This window comes from Astatotilapia calliptera, chromosome 11 (genome assembly GCF_900246225.1).
Source record: "Astatotilapia calliptera chromosome 11, fAstCal1.2, whole genome shotgun sequence".
NCBI lineage: Eukaryota > Metazoa > Chordata > Actinopteri > Cichliformes > Cichlidae > Astatotilapia > Astatotilapia calliptera.
In genome coordinates this window covers 23,411,170-23,435,008 of record NC_039312.1, presented here as the reverse complement: position 1 = coordinate 23,435,008, position 23,839 = coordinate 23,411,170, and the positions used below count along the sequence as shown (strand labels likewise).

Genomic DNA, 23,839 nt, shown 5'->3' with positions numbered 1-23,839 from the left:
GCCGCACACTAAAACTGGCATATTCCTAATTATGAAAAATGTGTCATCCTCTGTAGTAGACAACCTGGTTTTATTGTCCTTCTCCCTCTGCTTCACATATGACAGATGACATCCGCAGATCCACTGAGGGAGAGGAGGAGAGGGAAGAGAGAGAAGAACGGGAGACACGGGGAGTAAGGAAAGGAGGAAGGGGAGAAGTAGAAAAGTGGAAAACTGAGAAAGAGGAGTAAGGTGGCAGGGTAATAAGAGGGAAGGAGGAGATGGGAGGTGAGGCAGCAAGAAGAGAGAGGAGGAAAGAAGGAGGGAAGGGCGAAGTGACTAGTTGTCCTTCAAAGACCCCCTTCTCTCCACAAAGGGAGCCATGCGCGCCCCCTTTCCCTCCTCCCCGCACTCCTTCCAGACAAAAGCAATTATTTCTTGTAGAATGTAGTGTGGTTGTGCGCGTCTGTGGAAGAGAGGGATGGAGGGAGGGTGTGTGAGATTGAAGGAGGGGAAAATAAGATGGTGTTGGAGGGGTGAGGTGGATGAGGGGGTGAGGAGGGAGGAGGAGGGGTGCTAACACATACAGCATCCATCCATTTGTCCTCCATGCGCTCTTCTTACCAAACTCTTCTTTTTCTTCCTCCTGACGCGGCCACAAAGACACAGAAAACTATCAATGAGGCAGTCACACATAAAAACACACCACCGTCAAAACACCTGCGTGGATTTCAGGTATTCAGATGAGCCGATCTCCTTATTCTGCAGCAGACGCTGAAACTTTAAAGGAAAGAAACAAACTCTCATGTCCTCTCACTGACCGTCTTTCACACAAATTCAGGCATGTGCAGAATTTCGATTTTTCCCTCTATTAAAGTTATTTTCCCTCATCATGTCTGCACAGGTGCAAACTGTTTGACAGGTAAAATAAGCACAGAATACAGAGGCTTCGCTACCTGGCCATGTGTCTGGGACTGACCACCTGAATTCTGCAAACCGCCCCCTCCGTGTGTTTCTTGCTTGGTGCCTATAGGGCCCCCGCAGCGAGGTGGGCTCTACAGTTTCAGTCCCCAAGGGATGTGGTGAGACCCACAACCCCAAAGAGAGAGAAACAGATAGGGAGAGCGAGCTCCCCTGAGGGGCTGCTCCAGCCAATAACCCCTGCTGGACCGCTTTCATTGAAGGCCCATGGTCCTGATTGTCCACCTCCCTCCCTATCAAGCCTCCCAATCCATACAGAGATATATAGCTGGTTCCATTGTTTTCTGGGCTGTATCTTTGCCCTGCTGTATTGAAAAATGCTCTTCCAAAATTGTCTCTCTCGCTCTCTCTTGCTTTGCTTCTATTTTTTTCAGGGACAAATAACAAATACTGTAATGGATGTAATACTGGAAAGCAGGAACTAAAAATAAAGTTTAGAGATTGAGATTTAACTGCCGAATGATTCTTTTTAATAACCAAAAAAAGTATAAATGTGTATCTTTTGTAATTTGTGTGCTTCACATCTTCCAGAAAGTTTTTCTTCCCTTTAAATTACAAAATAAATGAGACTTCTGCTTGCAGTGTCCTGCACTGGATTTGCAGGTTTTTCTGCATTACATAATGTCTGCGCTGTACTTTTAGAATTTATTACATTTGCTAAAAATCATATACATATATGAACTCGTTATGATGCCACAATATTGATATATGTCGTCAAATAAATTTATAAGCTACTGCTAATGGAGAAAACACACTGTTAATAGGTAAACACACTTCTCCGTTCATCACAGCTACTCCCCACAATTATTTAATGAGTGAAATATTTAAAAACAACTCCTGAATCACTCTTTTCAAAACTTATTACATATTATTGGATTCAGTTAGACAACATCTCCAATAAAAAGACAAAATATCAAACTAAGAGATCAAATGAAGAAAATAAAAAATATACTATTTGAAGTTCTTTTTGCTTTCAGCGTTTTTTCTTTAACACAAATCAGTTTGTTTGCAGCTGATACTCTGGCTTATGTAGTTTTCCCCACCTACAGTAGTCACAAGCAGATTTATTCATAGAAAGCAATTTGTTCAATTTCTCTCCACAAAATGTTTTCTGTGTCATGTGCTGTAGGTCAGGATGTGGCATGAAAAATGTGTCCAATCAGAAAAAGCCAAAGTATCCTTAGGCTACACATTAGTCACAACACGGACCATTCATTAGTCATATTGTTTATTGCACTCTTGGTAATTGCCTGTTCTTCATTTTGAATGATTGATTTGACTGGCTAGAAACAGAGTTTGAATATTGAACATGATTTTTTTTAGTTTTTATTATAAATGATGAAGCAGAAGAAAAGTTCTAACCACAAAAAAAACTCCAAACCCTTTTCCTCGGTGAAACGGTTCGTACTGATCAGGCGGGATGTGTGTGTGTTTGTCCTCACGCGCCGCTCCGCGTGTGTGACCCCGGCTCATCTGAGGGTGTTTGCGGCCATGTCACGGTCGTAGTTAAATGGTGATGTCATGTTGACAAACGAGCTGGTCGAATTAAATTCTCACTCATCAATAACTGCGTCGGTTGGGAATCAATAGGAGGCCAACGGTGGCGTTACTGGCTCTGTCAGCGGCCTAACAAGGCCCTATTAGAATGGACAACGCTCTCTCTCTCTCTCACTGTCGCCTTGTCCCGGCTCATCCGGGCAGCGCGAGGCGTCAACACACTCCTCTCATATCCTCTCCGTGCACACACACATCAATAACAGATGGCAAAATGTAATATTCACATAATGCCATGCTCTGACATGATGTATAGATTTGTCAAGATAATATGGATATGATGCATGGGCTTTTATGAGGTTTGTTTTCTTGGTGTCTTTGTCAGTGCGTGTGTTGGCGAGTGGGTGGGCAGGTACTGTTTGTGGATCTTGGTAAGTGCCAGTGTGTGGGAAGGCAAGATGTGGTGCAGGCTTTGGATCCTAACTGTAGAGTTCACATCCAACCAAGATTCAATCAATCCAAGAAGATACACACATACAGGTGTGGAAGAAGAAGAAGTAGTGAGCTGTGTGTGTGCACAAGTCAAAGTCACACACACGAAAAAAATTCCCAAATGAGAATGGTAAAACTTCACACGCACGCTCACGTACACAGATACACGTATGTTGAAGCAGAAAATACACACAGCCTCACACAAACGATGACTGTACACCACAATCTCCAGCCCTCCGCCTTCCGTTCTCGCTTTCCTCGAGCGAACAAGCAGCTGATCCAGCTAAAGCCCGTGTTCTTTCTGTATTCCTTGTCTTTTTTATTAGTTTTTATTAACTTTGCCTCCCTCTCTCTGTCAGCACTCTCAATAATCAATGCTGATATATTGCCAATATCCAGCTCGGTCCCTCATGCCATCTTTCACAGAGGCTCAGTTATTGGTGGAGATTGGCCCAATAATAATGATATTTATAATAGATATTTATTATCTGGGTTTGTGGCAGGGCTGTGGAAGCCCCCTGCTGAAAACTTACATGCACACAGGCACATAAACGTATACACACACGCGTGCGCGCACACACACACACAGCCTCGCTGGGGCTCTTTAATTTACACTGGTAATATCAGCCGATTATGCCCCACACAGATAGTGTAGGGTTATCGGCAGAGTTAACACACAGTGGCTGCAATGTATTCACTCCACATTATAGAGTCCACTGCACCTGCATGTGTGTATGAGCGTGTGTGGAGAGCTGAAGGTCCATCTTTGGCAGCCTACCGGCACTGAGCGGTGTTTAGAAGCCAAGGGAGGGTTGATGGGATGGGTCAAGATTCAAGCAGTGCTTGGTCAGGGGAGGGGATACAGGAGAGAGGGGACTGGACAATCTGGCCTCTCGCCCTCTCCACCCCTCCTTCTTCTCCACACACAGACACACACACACACAATCCAACCCCCCAGGCCTCATCTACACCCCCTCCATCTCCCTGCATCCCTCCAGTAGCCAGGGCCCCAGACGGTAATCCACCCCAGTGCTCCTCATCCTTTCATGTATTGATTTCCTCTCCTGCGCCACGGTTACATGTCGCACCCACGTCATTGGGTCTCGGCTGCTTCTGCTCCCACCCCCTCCCCTATCTGCCTCACCCATTACCCCACCCTTACACTTACCCTCTCCACCCCCCACCATCTTCAACAACAACTAAAGGGCTGGGTTGCGGGATGGGGAGGTTAGAGAAGGGAGGAAAAAAGAAAAAAAAAGAGGAGGGAGAGTGGACTAAAGGGAGGAAAAAGAGGGCAGATAAAGCACTGCAGTATTTCAGTAAAGCAACCAGCATTTTACAGGGATAGAAACAAACAGGAGAGGATGGAGAGAGAAATAACAGGAAAAAAAATCTGCCCCTGGGGGCTGCAGAGGATATTGTGGAAATTATCAGAGTGCGACACACGCTCGAAGTCCACAGTGAGAGATTTATTTCGAATTTGTCTTTGACAGTGAAATTCATCACTGAGTAGGCCTGTATCTGCTCTAATTTTATAGACGCATTTGGATGAACACGAGGAGCCAGAGTCCCAATTTGTGAGAGATAAATCTGAAATTCATTAGCGGAGCTGCGACGACCGCTTGATCAATCAGTTAGTCAGTGGGCAGAAAATTAATTGGCACCAATTTAGATAATCGATTAATAATTTTATCAGTCTCCGAGAAAAAAAGTGAAACAATCCCATCCTCAGTTTTATTTCCTTATGAGCTGAGTAGCTTTGAGTTTGAGACTTTCTGCCACGTTTCACTGTTTACCAAGAAGAAATATTTAAAGTCCTATCAATTCAAAAACTCCATCAGGTATAAAGTTGGAGCTGTTGTCTTTTTCCACAAACCTCTGGTATGAGTTTGCATTTTTCAGGCCCCGTGTGATTAGTGTGTGCAGAAAAGTCGTGTGTGTATGTGCGTGTGTGTCATCCCCCAGTGAACGGATGAAGTATGTATGAGACTGCAGGCTGGGAGTACGACGGGTCAAGGTTATGTTTTGAGTGTGTGTTGGACGAAGTGGTGTCGGTCCGTCTGGCTGATTGTGTGAGAGGTGTGTGTGCAAGGACAGCGTCAGCGCTTGTGTGTGCGTGTGTGAGTGCAACACCTTATGCGAGAATCTGCCCTGATCATATATGTGTATGTGTGCTGAGAGGGACACATTGTGTGTGTTTGATGTGGTTTTGTGTGCTGAGTCTGCAGGTTCCTACTTCTCATCTAAAAGAGAAGTCAGTAGCGGTGACCATCAGGCGCTTTGAGTCTTATTGTCCACGGGCGCCTCCGCGTGTGTTTATACATGCGTAATCTAAAACAAGGAAAGCCACATATTAATGTATCCGAATATTTTTAAAATAGCCCCTCTGTGTGTGTGTGTGTGTGTGTGTGTGTGTGTGTGTGTGTGTGTGTGTGTGTGTGTGTGTGTGTGTGTGTGTGTGAGAGAGAGAGAGAGAGAGAGAGAGAGAGAGAGAGAGAGAGAGAGAGAGAGAGAGAGAGAGAGAGAGAGGGAGAGACCATGTGTGCTGTCAGGCCATCCCTATCCCTATCATCAGGGCAAACATAGGCCCCATAACTACAAAGCAAACAGCGGTTCAGCCCAGGGTATGCATTTTAAACACTTTATCTCCCATTGTTTAGCCAGCACTCACTCCTCTCAACCCTGAAATCTGTTATTTTACATTTTCTGCAGATGCAAACTGCAGACAGAAAATGTAAACACAGAATGGTTAATCAAAACTGTCACTGCCGCCTTTACCATCATAACAATGCAGCTATTAAAGCGCACTCTTTAAAACATCCTGCGTTTAATGCCACTGCGGAGCGGCATTACATCATCTTGACAACAGTCGTGATATTGAAGTTTTTCTCCCACTGTTGCTGACAATAGTTTGCTTGCCTTTTGAAAGCACTTATCTTAAGTGGATCAACGCAGAGTAAATTGTAATTGCAACGCAGTAATGCTACATATGGTCCATATATTGTGTGCTGTGCAAGGCACTCAACTGCACGCTGAGACAGAAAAGCAGCAAATGACTTTAGAAAAGGTTAGCACAATTTGGTCAAGTACAGAGGCTATAAAAAGAAAATGCTATCAACTGAATGTCTGAATTTGAGCTTCAACACTTAAGCCAAGAAAAGGTCAAACACACACACGCGCGCGCAGACACACACAAATATACAAACACATACATGTTATCGAGCATGCGCCGGAAGAATTCATCGTTTACTTCACATCGAGCCCTCGCACACGCACACACATTCAAGCGTGCGTGTGAGCGCAGACACACGCACGCACACAGAGACTCGGATACAGCCAATTAGGTCCACCACCTTCAGAGAAACACCAGTGGGCATGTAAGATTCGGAGTCCAGCGGGCCTCTAAAACCTAACACAGTCATAAGCCAGAAATAACACACACACGTCTCCAGTAGGCTCTGCAGACCGTGTGAAATAGCAAGGCAAAGACAAAACACTCCATTCCATCTCTGACATTTCCAATATCTGTCTATCCCTCATAAACCTTTGTTCACCCATAAAGTGACTCATTCTTCACAGATGAACATGTTCCATCCAGGCGGCTACCAGGCTGGCAGTCGTTACTGCCAGTCGTTCCTGACGCTTGTTATAATTACAGAATTATTGATTCCCTTTACATTTCATAGATTTTTGGCAGGAGGTGCTAAAGATAAATTGATTTAAAATCCCCATTACGCTGTGTAGAAATGCTTTAATGCTTTAAAAATAGTTTGATTGCAGAGCTATCCGTGTTTTCTTGCGCCTTTTGTTTCTACACTGCATGTATACACCCGTATTGTGTGTGTACGTGTGTGTTTTATTTAACTCGACTTCCCCTTAAAGCTCATAACTCTGGTTTCGCCTCCTCACCTCCTGCTCTTTGTCTCTCACTCTGTTAATTCACTACGCTGTCACCGGTCAGTGTATTTACCTAACACCAGTCTCTCCCCCTTTCCCTCTTCCCTCTCTCCTCTACTTTCCTTCTTGTCTCAATCCTTTCCTCCATCTCTGCCCCTGCGAACGGTGAGACTGTGTGAGTAAGCGTGCAGGAGATTTAGAGCGGGGATCAATAAGAAATTTAAAAATCAATGCACTTAGCGCCAGGAAATCAATGGGCCTAATCGGGATGCCAATCGGCCCAGTCAAAACAATTAAGAGGGAAGAAAAATGTTTAACAACCTCCTCTTGCTTACATAGACACAGGGGGGGAGCAAGGGAGAGAGTGACAGAGGCCTAAAGAGGAATATCAGGGAGACACAGAGGGATGAGATGAAGTGATATATGGGAAGGAAAGGCTCAGGAGAGAGCGCTCAAAGCTTAGACTCAAGGAAAGAGGGATTGGAGGGAGAGGCGGAGAAAGACGGGGAGTGAGCGACACAAATGGTGATAAAGAACCAGTTGGGAGTCATGAAGGACAACAGAGGAGAAAAGGGAAAGTTGACGGATGTGGATGGCGGGGCAGAATTGGATTTTTTTTTCTTTTAATCCACTCTTTTTTTGTTTAAATATTCCATAGAAAAGAGAGCTGAGGTTTACAAATAAGGTCACAGTTTGTGATCAGAAACACAAAAAGTAATACCCTCCCTCTGGAAGTGGTACTATTTGCTTCATCAAAGGCTCCAAAACCGAGCCGCTCCCTGTGATCAGACACAGAACAGCGCAGCACTCATCCTCACCAAGACAGCCAATCAAGCAACAGCTGGAGTCACGAACAGCCAACACTTCCAAATCAAGTGACATCAAAAGAGAGGACATTGCGCTCCCGGTCGAAGCGTCCAATCGCACTGAATGTTTGTCAGCGCGGGCGCCCAATGAGGGAGCTGCTGCTGAGTGCGGGAAACAGCAGAACAACTTGGCGGTTTGTGGTAGGGGGGCTAATTTGGGGTCAATCAATAGATCTCCCCTCTCTCTATCTTCTGCCTACTCACCACGCTAAAATCAATGGAAAAGCCAACAGTTCCCCGCCCCAGTGTGGATTAGTGAACACACACAACTAATCAGCGAGTCACTGAAACTGACATCTCAGCTATTAACCTATTGATACAGGAGACACATGTTGAACGCATACACACACACATACCACCACATATTCCAGCAGAAACATCTGTGCTGCTGTAATGATGAAGGATATGCCTCATGATGCTCACACCCAAAGAGCTTTTGAAAGTTTCTACAGAGGCGAAAATGTTTTATATGATATAAAACACAAATTAAAACATCAATATTCATAAAACTTCATGGCTTTTCTTTGCGTTTTTCAACATACGCCTGCCCCAGAGGCTCAGCAGCAGCAGCAGCAAGCAGAGGCGCTAACTATCGCTGAGCACCAACATCCTCAGATCCAGCCGCAACCAAGAGACATTTAAATGTTTTCAGGGCTCTCAGTCCACTAGTCCAACATCCCCTCGCATCAAATCACGCGCCTCTGTGGGATCCCTGGCTTTGAGGGTCAAAGTGGGAGCTCGAGAAGACTCTGTGCGGATGCCAGCTTCACTCTAATTCAGGTGTCAGCCAGCACCGGCCTCTATTAAGGACAGAGGAGCAGTGCGTGTTAGCGAGGGGAAGTGTGCATTTTTTGCCTGTAATGTGGGGGCACTCTGCCAGTTTGGACTGGTGCATACATTTGACGTATAAAAAAACTTTTTTTTAAAATAATTGGTTGTCAAAATGCAAGCGCATCTGAAAATTGAGAATTTGATAGGTGATTAGAGAAACATTTCACGCCAAAGCCGATAAGCAATTTAAAACACACCTGTCGGGCATCCCATTAAAGACAATAAATTGTGCAACTTTAAAGAAAGCATCACTGAGGTTTTTTTTTTATTTGTGTGTGTGTGCGTGTGTGTTGAAACACCTCGCTGAGTCTCCTCAGGAAGATAAAATAATATGTACCTGGCTCTTAAGAGGAGCACTACACAAGGATCATTTTTCAAAAATAACAGCCTGACTAGCTTTCATCCCTTACTTTTGAAAGCCCTCTTGTTTTCTGAGATTGCCTCTCCTTCCTCTGTTACTCCTCCCCTCCCTCACCATCCCCTCCCCTCTCTGTCATGTTTTAGTTTTCATATGTTGGTTTTGTTCTTCCTCATTTTCCCCTTGTGTAAAAAATGAAAGGCTGAAAATAGGATGAGCGAGGACTGGGAAGGCGGGAGGGGGGGGGGGCAAGAGAGAATGAAAGGCAGGAGGCAAAAGCAACGACTGCACATCGGTGAAATCGCTGTCTGCAGTGCCGAGGCTGTTCTCTTCTCTGCACTGACAGTTACAATACAGTCCCAAGCCCCATCCATATACATCATACTCTGAAAACCAAATGTTCTCCATAGACAATGCAAAATGGTCCCTTCGCCCAGTGTTGAAAGGCTGTATACCAATGTGATGGACCCACAGCATGACAAGAGGAACAGCATTGATCAGCCACAGGCAGCTGCATAAAAACAGCCTTTAAATCGCATTCAGACGTACCAGTGATTTGAAAAGATAAATCCAGCTCATGCATGTTTTTTTGAATTAGTTATCAACCATGCACATTGTAGTGTGACCGGCGCGGGGAAAGCAAGGATAACTGTCTTTCTCCTCCTATCTATTTCTTCTTGCTTCTTGACATCCTTTCAGCAATCCGTTTTCACACGTTAAACGCACAAAGAGAATGGAAGTGAGAGGCGTATGAAGTGGACTGGATTTCCTTCTTGTTGTTGTTGTTTTTTTTTCTCTCTTTCCCTCTTTCTTCTCTTCACAGACTTTATTTCCATGGTGGACCCATAGTGATCAGCAGGCAGTCATGGCTTAGCCGACATGATTGTGTGTTTAGGCCTAATCCAAACCTCTTCCTCCACGCCGGGGTGGTTGTGATGGAGATGGAGGGCGAGTAACTTATTGAGAGAGAGAGAGAGAGAGAAAAAGACATAGAGAGACGGAGAGGGAGAGAAGAAAAAAAGTGTGAAGTTGTATTGTCAAGATGTCCAGGCCAGTCCGGATGCATTGGTTCCGTATAACATTCCTATTCCAGCTCAACAGACGGATGCTGCCATTCTGCGAGAACGCAATCCTGATTTCTCGCTTGAGACCCAATATCTGCACCATACAAATAGGGTGAGGATATTGGGGGGGGGGGGGGTGGGGTGGAAAGTGATACACACCAGGAATATGGCTCTTTCTTCTTATCCTGCTCAGCCATATTGATGTTTGTGAGCCTTTCATTGCTCAGCCAAAATGAAGTCTTTCAGGGGCCGGAGCCATTGACAGATTAAGAAAACACATCCTGTTTTGTAGAACATGACAGAAGCTTTCTTGTTATCTGAATAATATGAGCAGTGCTGAGGTGGCACGGAAAGACTGTTTGTGAAACATTGTGTGGTTAAACCCGGGTTTGAAATTACAGCCCGCTCTCACTACAAGAAAAAAAAGACTTTAACTGTGAAACTGAAAGTAGCTTCTCAGCTGAAGAAAGAAACACTCATTATGTTGTCATTTCATTATGTAATTGTTAATGGAAACATCTGTCCATGATAATTCTCCAACATGCACAAGTGAAAACTTCATATTCGTCATTTGGCCCTGAGAGAAAGGCTGGAAATGTCGAGCTATACATGGCAACACAGCCGAACCCTCACACAACAGAGATGAGCTGAAAATGACCAAATCACAGAAAATTGATCACATCCAACAAAATGACAGGGTGACTAAAATTGGTGTGAGCTTTCTTGGGGTTGAAAAAAAAAATTTGGCAAATGCTTTCTGACAACCACATTGTAGTTCTCCCAACAAAGAAAAAACAGTTTAGAAATGAGCCCTAATTAATTTATTCTGACATTAACTGTGATGGAAACATCTGAGTCAGGCAGACCAGTGGATGGAGCAGCAACTCATTCAAAGACGAGGCCAGGAACGACGAAGAGGTGGTGATGTGGCGCAAAAGAGGATGCGTAGATGATGGCAAAGACAACAAACGGAGCAACAAAAACAAAGCAAAAAAATGCTGGAAAAAAGATGGAGAAAAAAAATAAGGTGTGCTGCAGTCATCTGGAGTGTGTAAAAGGGTTATGCTGAGAGGTGGCATGTTCAGATGTGATAGACAGAAAGAAGAGGGAGGAGGTGAGTAACAGAGAGGTACAGGGAGAACAATTGATAAAGGGCTGGTAGAGAAGAAGAGCTTTAAGATTAAGGAATGAGTGTGGGGTAAAAGGAGGGGGATTAGGGGTTTGGGTGAGAGCAGGACAAAGTGAGAAAGGCAGGGAAGGAGGGAGGAGCTGAAACCAGGAGAATGAGAGGCGCGCAGAAAGAGGAAACTGTACAGGGCTTTTGACGGAGAGAGCAGGGATAAAAAGATGTATTTTTCCTGCTTCCTCTGTTGTCCTGCCTTTCCTCTGGGCAACTTCCCGCTGCTCTCCCCCTCTCTGCTGCCTTCCTCCTCTGTCTGACACAGTGGGAAGATAGGTAGGAAACCTAATCGAGCCAGACACGCCGCCTGCTCTCTGCTGACACTCACAGGCGGAGGGGGGGCACTACAAATCCTGCTGACCAGCCGAGCCGAGACCCCCACTCCCAACCTCCTCTCTCACCTACCGGCCAGAGCGGCCATCATCATTCAGCACAATAGGGTGGAGGAGATGGGGGTGAGAGGGGAAAGAGATGCCCAATGGGTAACATGACCCAGTAACACTGCCAAGAATTAGAAGTTTGATTCTTGCTGAGAGAAGAGAGTCTGAATGAAACTATCAAGGCACAGAAGCCACAGAAATCTTTTAATATTGGTAAAAAAAAAAAAAAGAAAAGAAAGAAAGAAAGAAAGAAAGAAAGAAAGAAAGAAAGAAAGAAAGAAAGAAAGAAAGAAAGAAAGAAAGAAAGAAAGAAAGAAAGAAAGAAAGAAGCATAAACTAATTTACAGTGTTAGGTCTCTCCTAAATTATGCCAATACTTTAATGCTGAAACACTCTGGATTTATTGATTAGATGATTTAAAAAAAACAGTTCTGGTAATGACAATATCTCTAATTAGGGAGGCAAGAGGACACGAGGTGCTGACTAATAACTGCAGCACACCAAGTTCAATTTATTTTCCTTCTCTTTCTCCTCATTTCTCTCCTGTCAGATCCCCCAAATTATAAAATTATACATTTAAATATTTTCAGTAATCTATCAAGAAAAACTATGAAATGTGTGCTGCTTTGAAAAAAAAAGGATTTTAGTATCGCTTCATTTCAGTTCCCCTCTCTTTTAAAAACAAACAACAAACAACAAATAACAAACCGAACCAAAGCATCATATTAGAGCCTCATCATTTTTTTAATCATATCTATAAGATTTTAGACTGGATTAGATTATTTTAATTTAAAAAAAAAATCTGAATTTAACCCTGAAATAAGCAAAATACAGAAAAAAAGCTCTACATTAAAATAGAGAAATATATGCCAGGGGCTGATGCAACAGAGCAGATTCTAAGATAAAACGATTGCGCTGTGGTAATGACTTTGCTGTTTAATTTAAAGTGAAGTGACTTTGCACACCCGTGTTGCTCTCTTGCTTTTCCTTTTGTCCTGTCACAGACCTCTTTAGAAGGTTTCATACAAAAAAACACATTCAGCACAGGCTGCTTACACTATACATGAATGTGTGGATCCACTGAAAATCACAAAGATTCGGTTTTTGTTTTGTCAGTGAATATTTTTCAGATTAAACTCGAAAGATATTTTTTTTCTGATAGACGAACTCAAATCCTTTGTCAAACTGTATGAACAAAAGCCGCTGATCATTGACGGGTGTGGTAGGATGCCAGGGTGGGAGCACGTCCTGTAGTGTGTGTGTGTGTGTGTGGGGAGGCTCTGCTGTGCAGGTAAAAATGAATGAGGGTCAGTGTGTGTGTGTGTCTCAGTGGGGGAGTCTGCCTCCCTGGTCATTGTGTGGGGAGAGACAGCCATTACGGACTGACCGTTATGGTGACAAGCAGTGACACACTGAGGCTCCTCTCGGGGGAATTAGCTGTGGACAGACGATGGGATGTGCAAAGGTTGTGTGACATTGTACACTTGCTGCATTGTCCTTTTTTTTAAACTCTCTATACATTAAGTACGTACGTGTGTACATGTGTGATTGTGTTTTTGTGTTGCTGTATAAATACGTGCGTGTGAGTGTGTGTGTCCAAACCAGATAGCACATATTTGCTAATCTGGAGGGGGTAGCTGGAGGAAGGGGGTAGGGTCAGAAGCCGGGGTCAGGTGTTAATTCACTGCTTCAAAAGCAGAGCCAAACACAAAAACCAGGGGAGACCGCAACTGAACAGATCGACCAAAACCACAAGGATATATTCAAGGTCCACTGCGGTAACCATGCACCTCTGCTTCTCCCTCCCGCCGACATCCTCTTTAGATTCACCTTCGCTCTCGCTTTTCCTCCCTTCTGTCCTAAATTTCACCTCATTTTTCCCCCATCTCTACCCCTTTCCCCCCCATCCCCTCTCTCTCTAGCTGGTCCAGTATGTGCAGCCTCCTCCCCCAAAAAAGGTCAGTCAGTCTGCAGGGTCATCAGTCTGGGATGAAGCTGAACTTTAACCCTGAGCCCTTGATGTATTCCAACCACAAACCCCGCAGACACACTCATGTAATGGACATGTGCGGCCTCACAAGAGGCTTGTTTCATTGCGGCCATTTTTGATCAATTTATCACTTTTCTGTTGTCACTTATTGAAGTCCTGTCTGTGCTGGCGAAGCCTAGGTCTGCGTGGCACGGCAGGGTAAGAAAGACAATGACATCGACAAAGTGATCTATCTCGGATGATTAATCCCACCAACATTTATCAGCTAATCGATGCAGCGATGATCGGGAAGTGCCCACTGATTACATTCAACAACCACAACTGATACATGACTATGTTGAGGAGGGAGTGGGAGTAAACACTCTCAATCCCCCCCCCCCCCCCCCACACACACACACACACACACACACACACATAGAGCAAAAATCAGCCGTACAGTTTTTGATTTTCCTCTATAGGAACTATAATGCACCACAGTGACAATGTGTTCTATAGCTTCTCACAGGTCTTCATGTTTTCTGTACCAAAGTGTAAAAGTATCCATTCAATTACATTCAAGTAAAACTAAGCTGTGCTGTAGGCACACCAAGTATCAACCACATCCTAAAAACAAAGAAATATTAAATATTTAAAATGCAGTTTTGTTCCCAAAACGATGTGAGGAAAAAACAAACTGAATTCTAACAGAAACTATTAAAACACGTGTTTTGCACTTTGGTGAACATTCAGAGGTGCGAAATTTACCTACTAGAAATCCTAATATTCTGTATACCGGCCTCTGGTCCCTTCGCTTCACAACAGCGATGCATCGTGCAACTGCAATCTTAACGCCTTAATTGAGGAACTGGCCAAACGACCTTTGACCCAGAGGTCATTAGCGCATTGTGAGCAGGGCCACGGAGAGCCGCCGCACCATTTGGGAGGAGAGTCGTGCGCAGAAAACGGATTATTTTGTATCGCCTCTGGTGCCTGATAGCGACTGAAGTGGCCCAGTGACCAAAAAAAAAAAAAAAAAACGTAGAGAAAAATGTACATCAAAGCCCACCGGCACGATCGCGCTGTTTACCATCAAACCTGAGCCAATAAACCGTTTATGAAATGAGCTTTGAGGCAGGCTGCATGCACGTTAACATAAACCATAAAATTGAACGTATCGGTTTTGTGGTCTGTTTGAAGTTGATAAGGTGCAGGACAGGGTGTCAGGGTGCCAGCTCAGTCCCATTAAATAATATATAAAGTATAAATAAAATCTCCCAGGAACACGCTCCTTTACAAATGCTAAATGAACAAAAATCTATATATTTAAAAGAGAGCGCAGGTTTTATTTTTAAATTTCCATGTGTGTGTAAGATTCCTTATATGTGATTCCTGGTTTTTATAAAAACTTCAGAAAAATGCTAAAACAAAAGCGTTTCCTTTTTTTTTTTTAAAGAAGCACCTACATTTAAACATTTCTTTTTTTGCCTCTTACCTATGTAATAAAAAAGAAATAAAACCATTTGGCTGCTCAGGTCTCATCCTAAATTACAAATCTCGTCAGAACTATATTCCCATAATTCGAGTGTCGACTGTGTGCCCTGCGCTGGGCTGATCTTACTGATAACACTTCCGTAATTAACAGTTTTTGAAGTGCGACACATCGAAATCAGCACATGAATTGATAACACATTCAAATGTATATTAAATACGAGGCCTCGTGTTTGAATAAGACAGCTACGGTTTCTAAATTTTACTGAACTTTGCAGCAATTTTTTTTAAAGTTAACTTTGAAATTTAAGTCGAAATAAATAAATGGCTGCCTCTAAACTGCAGGCGTCACATCAGCCTCTCAGTGACTCCCTCTCTACTGGTTTAAAATCAGCTGTGGATTCTAATTTGAATATCGTGCATACGACTTTAACAAGCTGAAGCAACAACTGTGAAAATGACGGTGAAATAAACTCGAATATTTAAATATTCACAGTTTATGCAAAAAAGCACAATAATATCTAAATATTCCCAGAAAGAAATATCAAAATAAAATGTGAAAATTAACTCATCCAGGAGGAAAAAGCGAGATGAAATCTGAAATATTCAACTGAACAAATATTGTCAGTGCTGCTGAAACGGTTCGGAGGCAGTTTATCTATTTAGCCTAAAACTTTATGCAAAGTTTTCATCAAATTAAAATTGATACTTTTTAAAAGTTTGGGTTTTTAATTCAACCATAGCTTCCCCAAATAATAAATTTAAGATATTCACTTTGAATGAAAAATGCAGATAATTGTAATAAGGAAAATCACACATTCTGATAGATGAACACTACGTGTTTGATTTTTAAGGGCTATTCTATTCTATTCTATTCTATTCTATTCTATTCTATTCTATTATGAGAAACGATAATGAGGAGGCTCCAATTCAAAGTATAATTCACTGAATATTAAATAATTTATTATTATGAGGCGCATAAGAGAATATCAAATAAAATATTTAAATAAATCTGGACGAATAATTATGAAAATAAGGCGTCTGCATAAATTTTATATGATAACCAAAAAACAGAGAAGGCAATGCAAATAAATAATAACAATAATAATAATAAACCTATATTAAGTTCAGGTGTGAATTAAGTTCTCTTGTCTTGGAAAAAAAAAACAGCCCAACTTGTTCCTCGATGCCACGGCTGTGAATATGCAATAAGTCGGAGAGTTTTAATGAGACACAAGTTTCTAAATATGAGAATCAGAAAATGCAAACTGGGTGAAATAATAGAGTGAAACACGTGATTGGTAAATACGAAAAGAAAGTCGCCCCGTTTCTTTGTTTTCTCTTTCAGTGCAGCGGTCTGTGAGGAGAACTGTCGGTTGACCATAACGTGTGTCTTAGTCTCATGGGGTTTAAAGTCATCTGTGCGCTGTGGTTAACACTTCTTCATACATGCTGGGCCTTTTTTAATATTACGACACACACACACACACACACACACACACACACACACACACACACACACACACACACACACACACACACACACCGAGTGTCACAAGTTGCAAATGACTCCAAAGAACTTGAACTCGGCCCTGTCCTAAAGCGCTGGTGCTGAGTCTGCAGCAGTAATTACGCAGCTCATTTCTATCCCCTAAAATAAATAAAGAGGCATCAATGGAATTGATCGAGGCTTGGGACAAAGTGTTCAGAAGAAACCTTTAGTCAAGATGCGACATGCAGGCCCTAAACAGGATCTGATCACGTTCATATTTTAAGAAGAGCAAAGGTCAAAAAGGAAAGAGGTGTGTGTGTGTGTGGAAAACACAGCTGAACGAACCCGCAGCAGACGCTGGGGTGTGGATCAGAGCAGGACTGTGCGTAAACAAAATCAACAGCTGGCCAAAGAATCGGGGGTATCTGATGATTTTGGGGGGATCGCCAAGAGTCATGCCGGTGGTGTGCTCTATGTGATACCACGCAGAGGCGTTTCCACACGGTGTAAGTCAAGGCTGCAGCACAGCGGTTTGCCAAATGATCGGCGGGGGCATCGCGCAGCGACCATGCACAGAGGTAAGCACCGACTGCTCCCCTCCTCTCCTCTGCCGACTCGAGCCTCCTGCTCGGCCTTATAAAGCCCACAGATCCCCTCCTTTTAATTGATTTTCTCATAATTAACTCAGTCTGTCCATCGATTTCCCTTCGGCGGCGAATCAGACCCTCGCCACCCAGAGGTGTTTCTTTGCTATGTGCGGACATTGGGATACCGACGAGCAAATATCGACCACACTGATTAAAAAACCCACAGCGGGAGAGAATCTGCCTGTAAACTGCTGCCTTACATTATGCACGAATTAAGACACAGGTTGCCCATTAACCGCAGCTGGCCTGCAGTCGCGCTCACACCCGCGTGTGCGGAAAGAGCGCACAAACGAGCCGTGGCCTTTCTTTTTTTGTCACAATTATGAGCCAAACAACAAAGAGAATACACAGCGAAGACGAATCAGCGGAACAATGGAGACTGAGTAGAGAAAATTACTGGAGATGTCTCGATTTCAGCACTAATTCTCCTTCAAGCCCAGACCCAGACGGCGGCGTGACGTGCATGAATTCAAATGTGAGGGCTACATGTAAAAAAATAAAAAAAAATAAAAATGCGATCAGCAACAATGGAAACAAACCACACACACACCCATCTTTCTGTGTTTATGAGATTAACAACGTGCGTAATATTCGCACACCGTGAAAGCACTGCAGGTATGCAGCTGCAGCGTGGTTTCCGTATGGGCTATGCATAACACCGAGCACATTCTGAATCAAATATTCCCGCGATCATACAACATGCAGAGCAGGCAAGAAGACACAACGCTATTCGTCCACGGAGCAAAGGAGCAAGGGAGGGAGAGAGAGAGGGAGCGAGGGAGAGAGAGAGAGTCGGAACACGAGGGCTGCTCCTGTGAATTAATTTCGTTCTAATCAATAAAAAAAAGAAAGAAAAAGCCCAGCCCCGCACAAAAAATCATTAGGACCGATATTTCTCTACCCCTCTCTCTTCCCTGCACTGCCTTTCCCCAGGACCCTGCCATGAGGAAAAGTCGGGCTCCCCCGCAAGTGGACAGAAAAAACCCTCTTGAATTCACACAGAAAAGAAAGATTGTGATGTGAGAAGGTGAGAAGGAGGAAGTGTACAGCACAGCTGAAGACAGTAAAGGGTGAAAAGACACATGGAGGAAAATAGTTAAGTCCCTGCACTTCCGCCCCTTAGAATAATTTTCTTTTTTCTTTTTGTTTTTGTGGGTGTGAAAATTTACCAGTGCTTCCATCGGTGAACGTCTCCATCCCCGCCATGCGAGCAGCCTGTCTGGACAAGAGAGGGATGGAGAGCAAAATGATGGGGGAGAGGAGGATACGGGGGAGGCAGAGGTACGTGTAAGGGGGGCCACTGTGTGTTTGTGTGGAGGGGCAGTTGTTCTGGGTTAGGGGCTCAGCATTAAAGTGAGGGGCTGTGGGTGTGGGTTTGGGGGGGTTAGAGGTGAGGAGAGGGTGGGGTGTTGTCATATGGTAACACACTAACCTTTTCATGTCTCCCCCCTCTCTCTCTCTTTCTCTCTGTCCCTCGTTGTCCCTTTTTCTCTCTCCATCCCTCACCCTCGACGTATGTCTCTCAGCGGTTTCCATGGCGACCCGGTGGCTGTGGTGCTGCTGAGGAGAAAGAAGCGCGTGCGTGAGAGAGGGCGAGGAAGCGGTGAGCGAGGCGAGGCGAGACGGTCGTCTAATAGTGCAGGCAGGGGGGTCACGCCCCCCATCAGAGGTAAATGAGCAATCAGCAGCATTTCGGAGGCGTAATTACAAACAAACAAACGTCACGCTGTGACTGCTGTTTTGCCACTTTAATTTTACGGCAGCAGGTTTGTTTTGCGGCTGAGAGACGTTTAAAAGGCCCGGCGTGACCCTAGATCTGAGACGCCCTGCATAATAATCCGGTTAAAACGCGCATAAAAGAAGCAGCAAAGTTCCCGCAGTTAAACATCAGATTGAATCAACGCTGAAGGAGATTCCACTCCAACTTCTGTAACTTCTTGACGCGTGCGGTTCTGACATGATGCCGCTGAGCTGATTTTCACCAGCTCTGCTGTTTTGAATATGAGGCCTTCGCAAATTGGTCATGCATCTTTATGCTGCCACCTGCAGGTAGCAGAAGAAAGCGACACACACAGACAGACGGAGATCACTGCCTTCTGCTCAGCATGAGGTCTCAAACAGGGTGACTGAAATGAGGTTTTATGTCGTATTTCATTTACCAATTCAGTGTTGTGGCAAAAAATATTTCCGGTGTTTTTTTTGTGTTTTTTTTTTATGTGCAATCTCTTTGCTTATATTGGTAAAAGACTGCAGTTAACGTGATGTATTGAGGGATTATATATAAAATAATCCCTCAATACAAGAAATGACCTATTTTGCAAGTACCTATAGGGTTTCGTGTTACTGTATACACACTGTAACCAATCCAGTCTTTTTTGCCCACCTAAAACATCTCTGTAGAGTTGTTAAGTTATTTTTATTGCAATTTTTGCTGCTGTCTTGACCAGATCCCTCTTTTTAAAAGACATTTTTAATGCCAATGAGGCTTTTTAGCAGGGTAAATAAAGGGAATATAAAAGTCACTTTTCCAATAACTGATTGCAGCTTCTACCCTGTCACATGAATGTTGTCTATGGCTCAAAATAACTTAATATCTTTCATGAGAGAGATGTTTGATATATGTTTTGCAGATTACAGGCCAACAATTCATTTGCAGCAATTTAAATACAAAACATTTTTTTTGAAAGTACCGGAAATCACTTTTTGTAACAACACTTCCAACCTCAACTTCACATCCAGGCATCTTAAAAAAGAAAAAAAAAGGTGCTCATATGTTGTATTTTAAAAGGCTTGCGTGGACTCTGCTGCGACTGACTACCAACCACGGAGAGGTAAACCAAGGAAGATGGCTTCGGAGAAGAATCACCTAATCTAATTTTTTCCCCCTCAATAAAAGCCACAGCATTTCCCCCATCAGAGGAATGTACGATGTGCTGCAGGGTATACGTACAATAACAGCATCCCCAGCGGGCCGACTGAAGGCTATAGTGTCTGTCAGCTTTAGATGACACGTTTCGATAGGAGACTGATTTAGGCCTGAGCTACCATGAGATGACTTGAGTCTCCATCCAATCAAGGAGGTGAGAAGAACACCTGCGGACAGTGGAATTAAGTCTTCAGCGGGATGATGACCAGTCCCCTGCCACACAACCCAGTATTACATTAGCTTTTGCACCCCAATACAATTTGCACCATCGAACACAAAATCACCTCTGATGTCTCGATGAAGTGGTTTAGGCAATCAGCTGAACATTCACTTCACCAAATGTGCACGGAGCTGTGGTGTACAAAAAATGCCAGATTTATTTAGTTTTCTCCAAGTTATGTTGTAGGTAACAGAAAATGAAAACAGATGTTGAAAGTGGTCGATTGATAAAATAAAAAATTGACTCCATCACTGGTTCCCTTCTGCCTCAGCTTCTACTGGTCGGATAGTTTCCCTACCCTACCATGTGCTTTAAAATATCTACAAAAGCATCTCTTGGATGTAGATTTGAGAGACATGAAGGGAGTTTTTTTGACCGAAAGCTCTGCTGAAGCCGCAAAGGAGGGGTGATTGTGGCGGCGGTGATGGGGCGTGGGCTCTCTGGGTCAGCAGTAGCCTAGGCTGGGAACATGGCAGACTTTGGGAGTTTGGTATGGCTGGCAATCAGATTCAAAGAGACCCTTTACCTGTAGTGCTACCTCGATCACCAGAAGGTGAAAGTGTTCTTCAAAGAAATAGTTTGACTTTTGAGTGATGCACTTATTCGCTTTCCTGCAGAGTTTGATGAATAATGTTCGCGCCTGTGTGTAAGATTAAAAAGCTGGAACCAGCAGCCAGTTAGCTGCTGATAGCCTGCCATAAAGACACTAGAAGGACACTGCGAGATCACAACCTCACACACACACCAGATTCACATCATTTAAAGAGTTCTTCCACTGTTTGTGCACCACCACCATCATGACCTCTGCCTTCCAATCCTGCAAAATGTTTTTAGCTGTGTGAATTTGCACACAAACATACAAGTGACACAAATGATCTCTTGGCAAGAGATCATGAAGCTGGGAGTAGATAGTTACCCCAAAGCCTCTCTGAAGCATGTCCTGTAAAAAGAGGCGCTTGTAAAACAAAATGCATTGTGTTAATAATTAGTGTGCATTAGAAGGAGCAGTAGGCAAAGCTAGCTGCTTGTTTTTCTTGATTCTTAACCACCAGACAATTAAGCACCATTTTAATCCTGACTGATCAGAAGACTTTCCAAGAAGATTTGATGGTTTCTTGGAAAGTTGGGAGAGATTTATCAGTGCTCGTACCAACTTCAACCTAATTCTCTTGCTCTTCACAGAAAAAACTATCAGAAGGTGATGGAGGAGCCTCATGAAGAGTTTTGCAGCAGATAGCTGCTGGACAGAAATAACGGCGGGACGTGTTGTCTCGTCCTTGGATATTTGTGAGCATTATGTTCCTGAGCGTTCCAGATATGCGTCCCAATTTCTCTGACAAACAAATCTCTCATAGTGGCAGGGGCCATCCAAGAGGGAGTCATTGTTCAGAGGAGGAACATGGCAGCATCCTTTGAGTTAGACCTCAGTAGTTTTGCAGACTTCTTAAGCAGAGTGTCTGGGGATCCCTGTGGGCATCACGTCGCTGGTTTTGCTTTGAGGCTGGGCGTGGTGAGAACCGGGCTTTCAAAAATCTCAGTTTTCCCCAAGGCAAGCCTGGGGCAGTTTAGCTGGCCATCAAACAAGGCACACTCTGAACAGAGTAGAAATGGCCCTATCAGGTTTTTCCCAGAGGGCTGGTGCCGCTTACTGTTCTCCATGATGGCAACTCAATAATAAAACTTCATTTGTACACTCAGCAGCTTTTTAGACGTGGGGTGTTGCCAGAGTGCTCTTAACCGATCCAGTAATGGTGGCGTCTTTAAAGACAGCGTTAAGCGTTGTGACATGGATGCAACAGTGTATTAAATATTTAAGAGTCTTATAGGTTTTATAGCTTTCTTATATAGCACTATTAGAGCAACCTAAATAAACATAACTGCTAAGATACAACATTTTATAAATTAATTATAAGAGTTGTTTGGGTGTTGTCTAACCTTCAGGATAATTAACTGGCTGAAAATGACATGCACTAATTAGAAAAAGTCAAAGCCTGTGAAGGGTCACTAAGTGAAATGAGGTGGCTCTTCAAAAAGTGCCCTTTTGCCGACATTTACATCATTTATTCATGTGACCAAGGAGCGTGTTGGGCTACATCAGAGGACTTCATTACCTCGAAGTAGGCCCAGGGAAAACTCAAAGACCTCACCGACCATCAGGAAATAACTCGCATCTATTCACCACAAATCAACATCTGTTATGTTACAAGAAAATCAGCTTTCTGGTTGTAATGCCCCTTATTTTCTTTTTTTCCCCCTCATCGAACGATTCTGTAGATTCTTTATAAAGTTAAAGATTTTATAAATCAAATTGTTCCCTCATACTTCCTTACATGATATACTGTCTAAAAGTGTGGAAAATATCTGTAAAAAAACACTGAGTTTGGTTTCTTTTGTTTTTTGTTTTACAGATGTTTCAGTGTGTTTCTTCAGGATCATAAATAAAAACACACATCTGTCCAAAAACAAACAGTTATATTTGTAACTTCTGTTCCCCGAAGGAGAGGAATGAGGTACAACACATAAGTATGGGATATCACGCCCAGTGTGTCCTGGCTGAAGTGATGACATGCGCATGGCCACGCCTGCACATGTACCCCCGTCATCACAGTCATCCCTCAGTTTGCTAGCTGTTCCCTTACCGAACCAAGCTGTGCAGCAGGTGGAACCTTGTGTTGTACCTCGTTCCTCTTCTTCAGGGAACAGAAGTTATAGATATAACTGTTCGTTCCCTTTCAGTCGATTCACTCTGTACAACACCTAAGTATGCGACAAATTTACACGCCTCGCTCTGCACGGTGTACTACCAGCACATTAGTGTGTTTGTGTGTGACCCAGCAGAAAGGATAGTATGAGCTACCGAAGGGGCTGTAATGTCCAAACGATAGCACCTGACAAAAGTGTGCAGTGATGGCCAACTAGGTGCAGCTACAGGTACCCGGAATGAGCTCTCACACCTGGGGCTCACCGTTAGTGCTGTACGTCAGTGAGATAGCTTCTATAATCCAGTGGGACAGCCTCTGTTTAGACAAAGCTCTACCTCTGGCTGGATTAACAAAGCAGACAAACAACTCGTCACAAAAAAGAACATTCTCAATGTAGGTACGTAGCACACACACCGGACACAGAGAATGGATCCTCCTCTGCTTCTCAGATCCAAAAGGAGGGGACCAAAAGCTCAGAAGCTCAAATTCAATTGAGCTATAAACTGCAGGAATGAACTTGGGTAAATATGTGGCATTTGGGCGCGATACATCCCCGAGGCCATCAAGAGAGAACTGACCCTTAACTATCAAATTTGACCTTTCAGCAGGTAAGCATGAAGGTGCCAGAGATCCGGGTGTGGATGAATCACTTCCATCACCCTGCAGAGAGGAAGCTTGCCAAGGCCTTGCTGCTAATAGGGTGATTATCTCCACATACCACGACTTTGTTGGCCACCAACAGGCTCCTAGAATCAGAGTGAGGTGTACTCTCTCTAGAACTGGAGATATCGTTTCCACTGGGGGAAATGCATACAGAAGCACATTTGGCCATTGGTGGGCTAGTGCATTAAGTGTCCTGGGGTGCATCTTGTT

The 23,839-nt window shown here is 43.7% G+C and overlaps 1 protein-coding gene across 2 annotated transcripts in view; it reads right to left on the bottom strand.

Annotated features, from left to right (window-relative positions):
* The window catches only part of pou2f2b (POU class 2 homeobox 2b), a 64,322-nt gene extending 45,746 nt beyond the window's left edge, over window positions 1–18,576 (bottom strand). Inside the window, exons 1-2 of one of the 2 annotated variants that reach the window (XM_026183828.1) lie at window positions 18,551–18,576; window positions 18,288–18,337 (exon numbers count right to left, since the gene is read on the bottom strand). In XM_026183828.1, the coding sequence (XP_026039613.1) occupies window positions 18,288–18,337; window positions 18,551–18,558 (58 nt within the window). In that variant the 5' untranslated portion in view covers window positions 18,559–18,576. The remainder of the gene's footprint in view (window positions 1–18,287; window positions 18,338–18,550) is intronic. The other variant, XM_026183830.1, reaches the window with a different exon arrangement.
* Window positions 18,577–23,839: the final 5,263 nt, after the last annotated feature.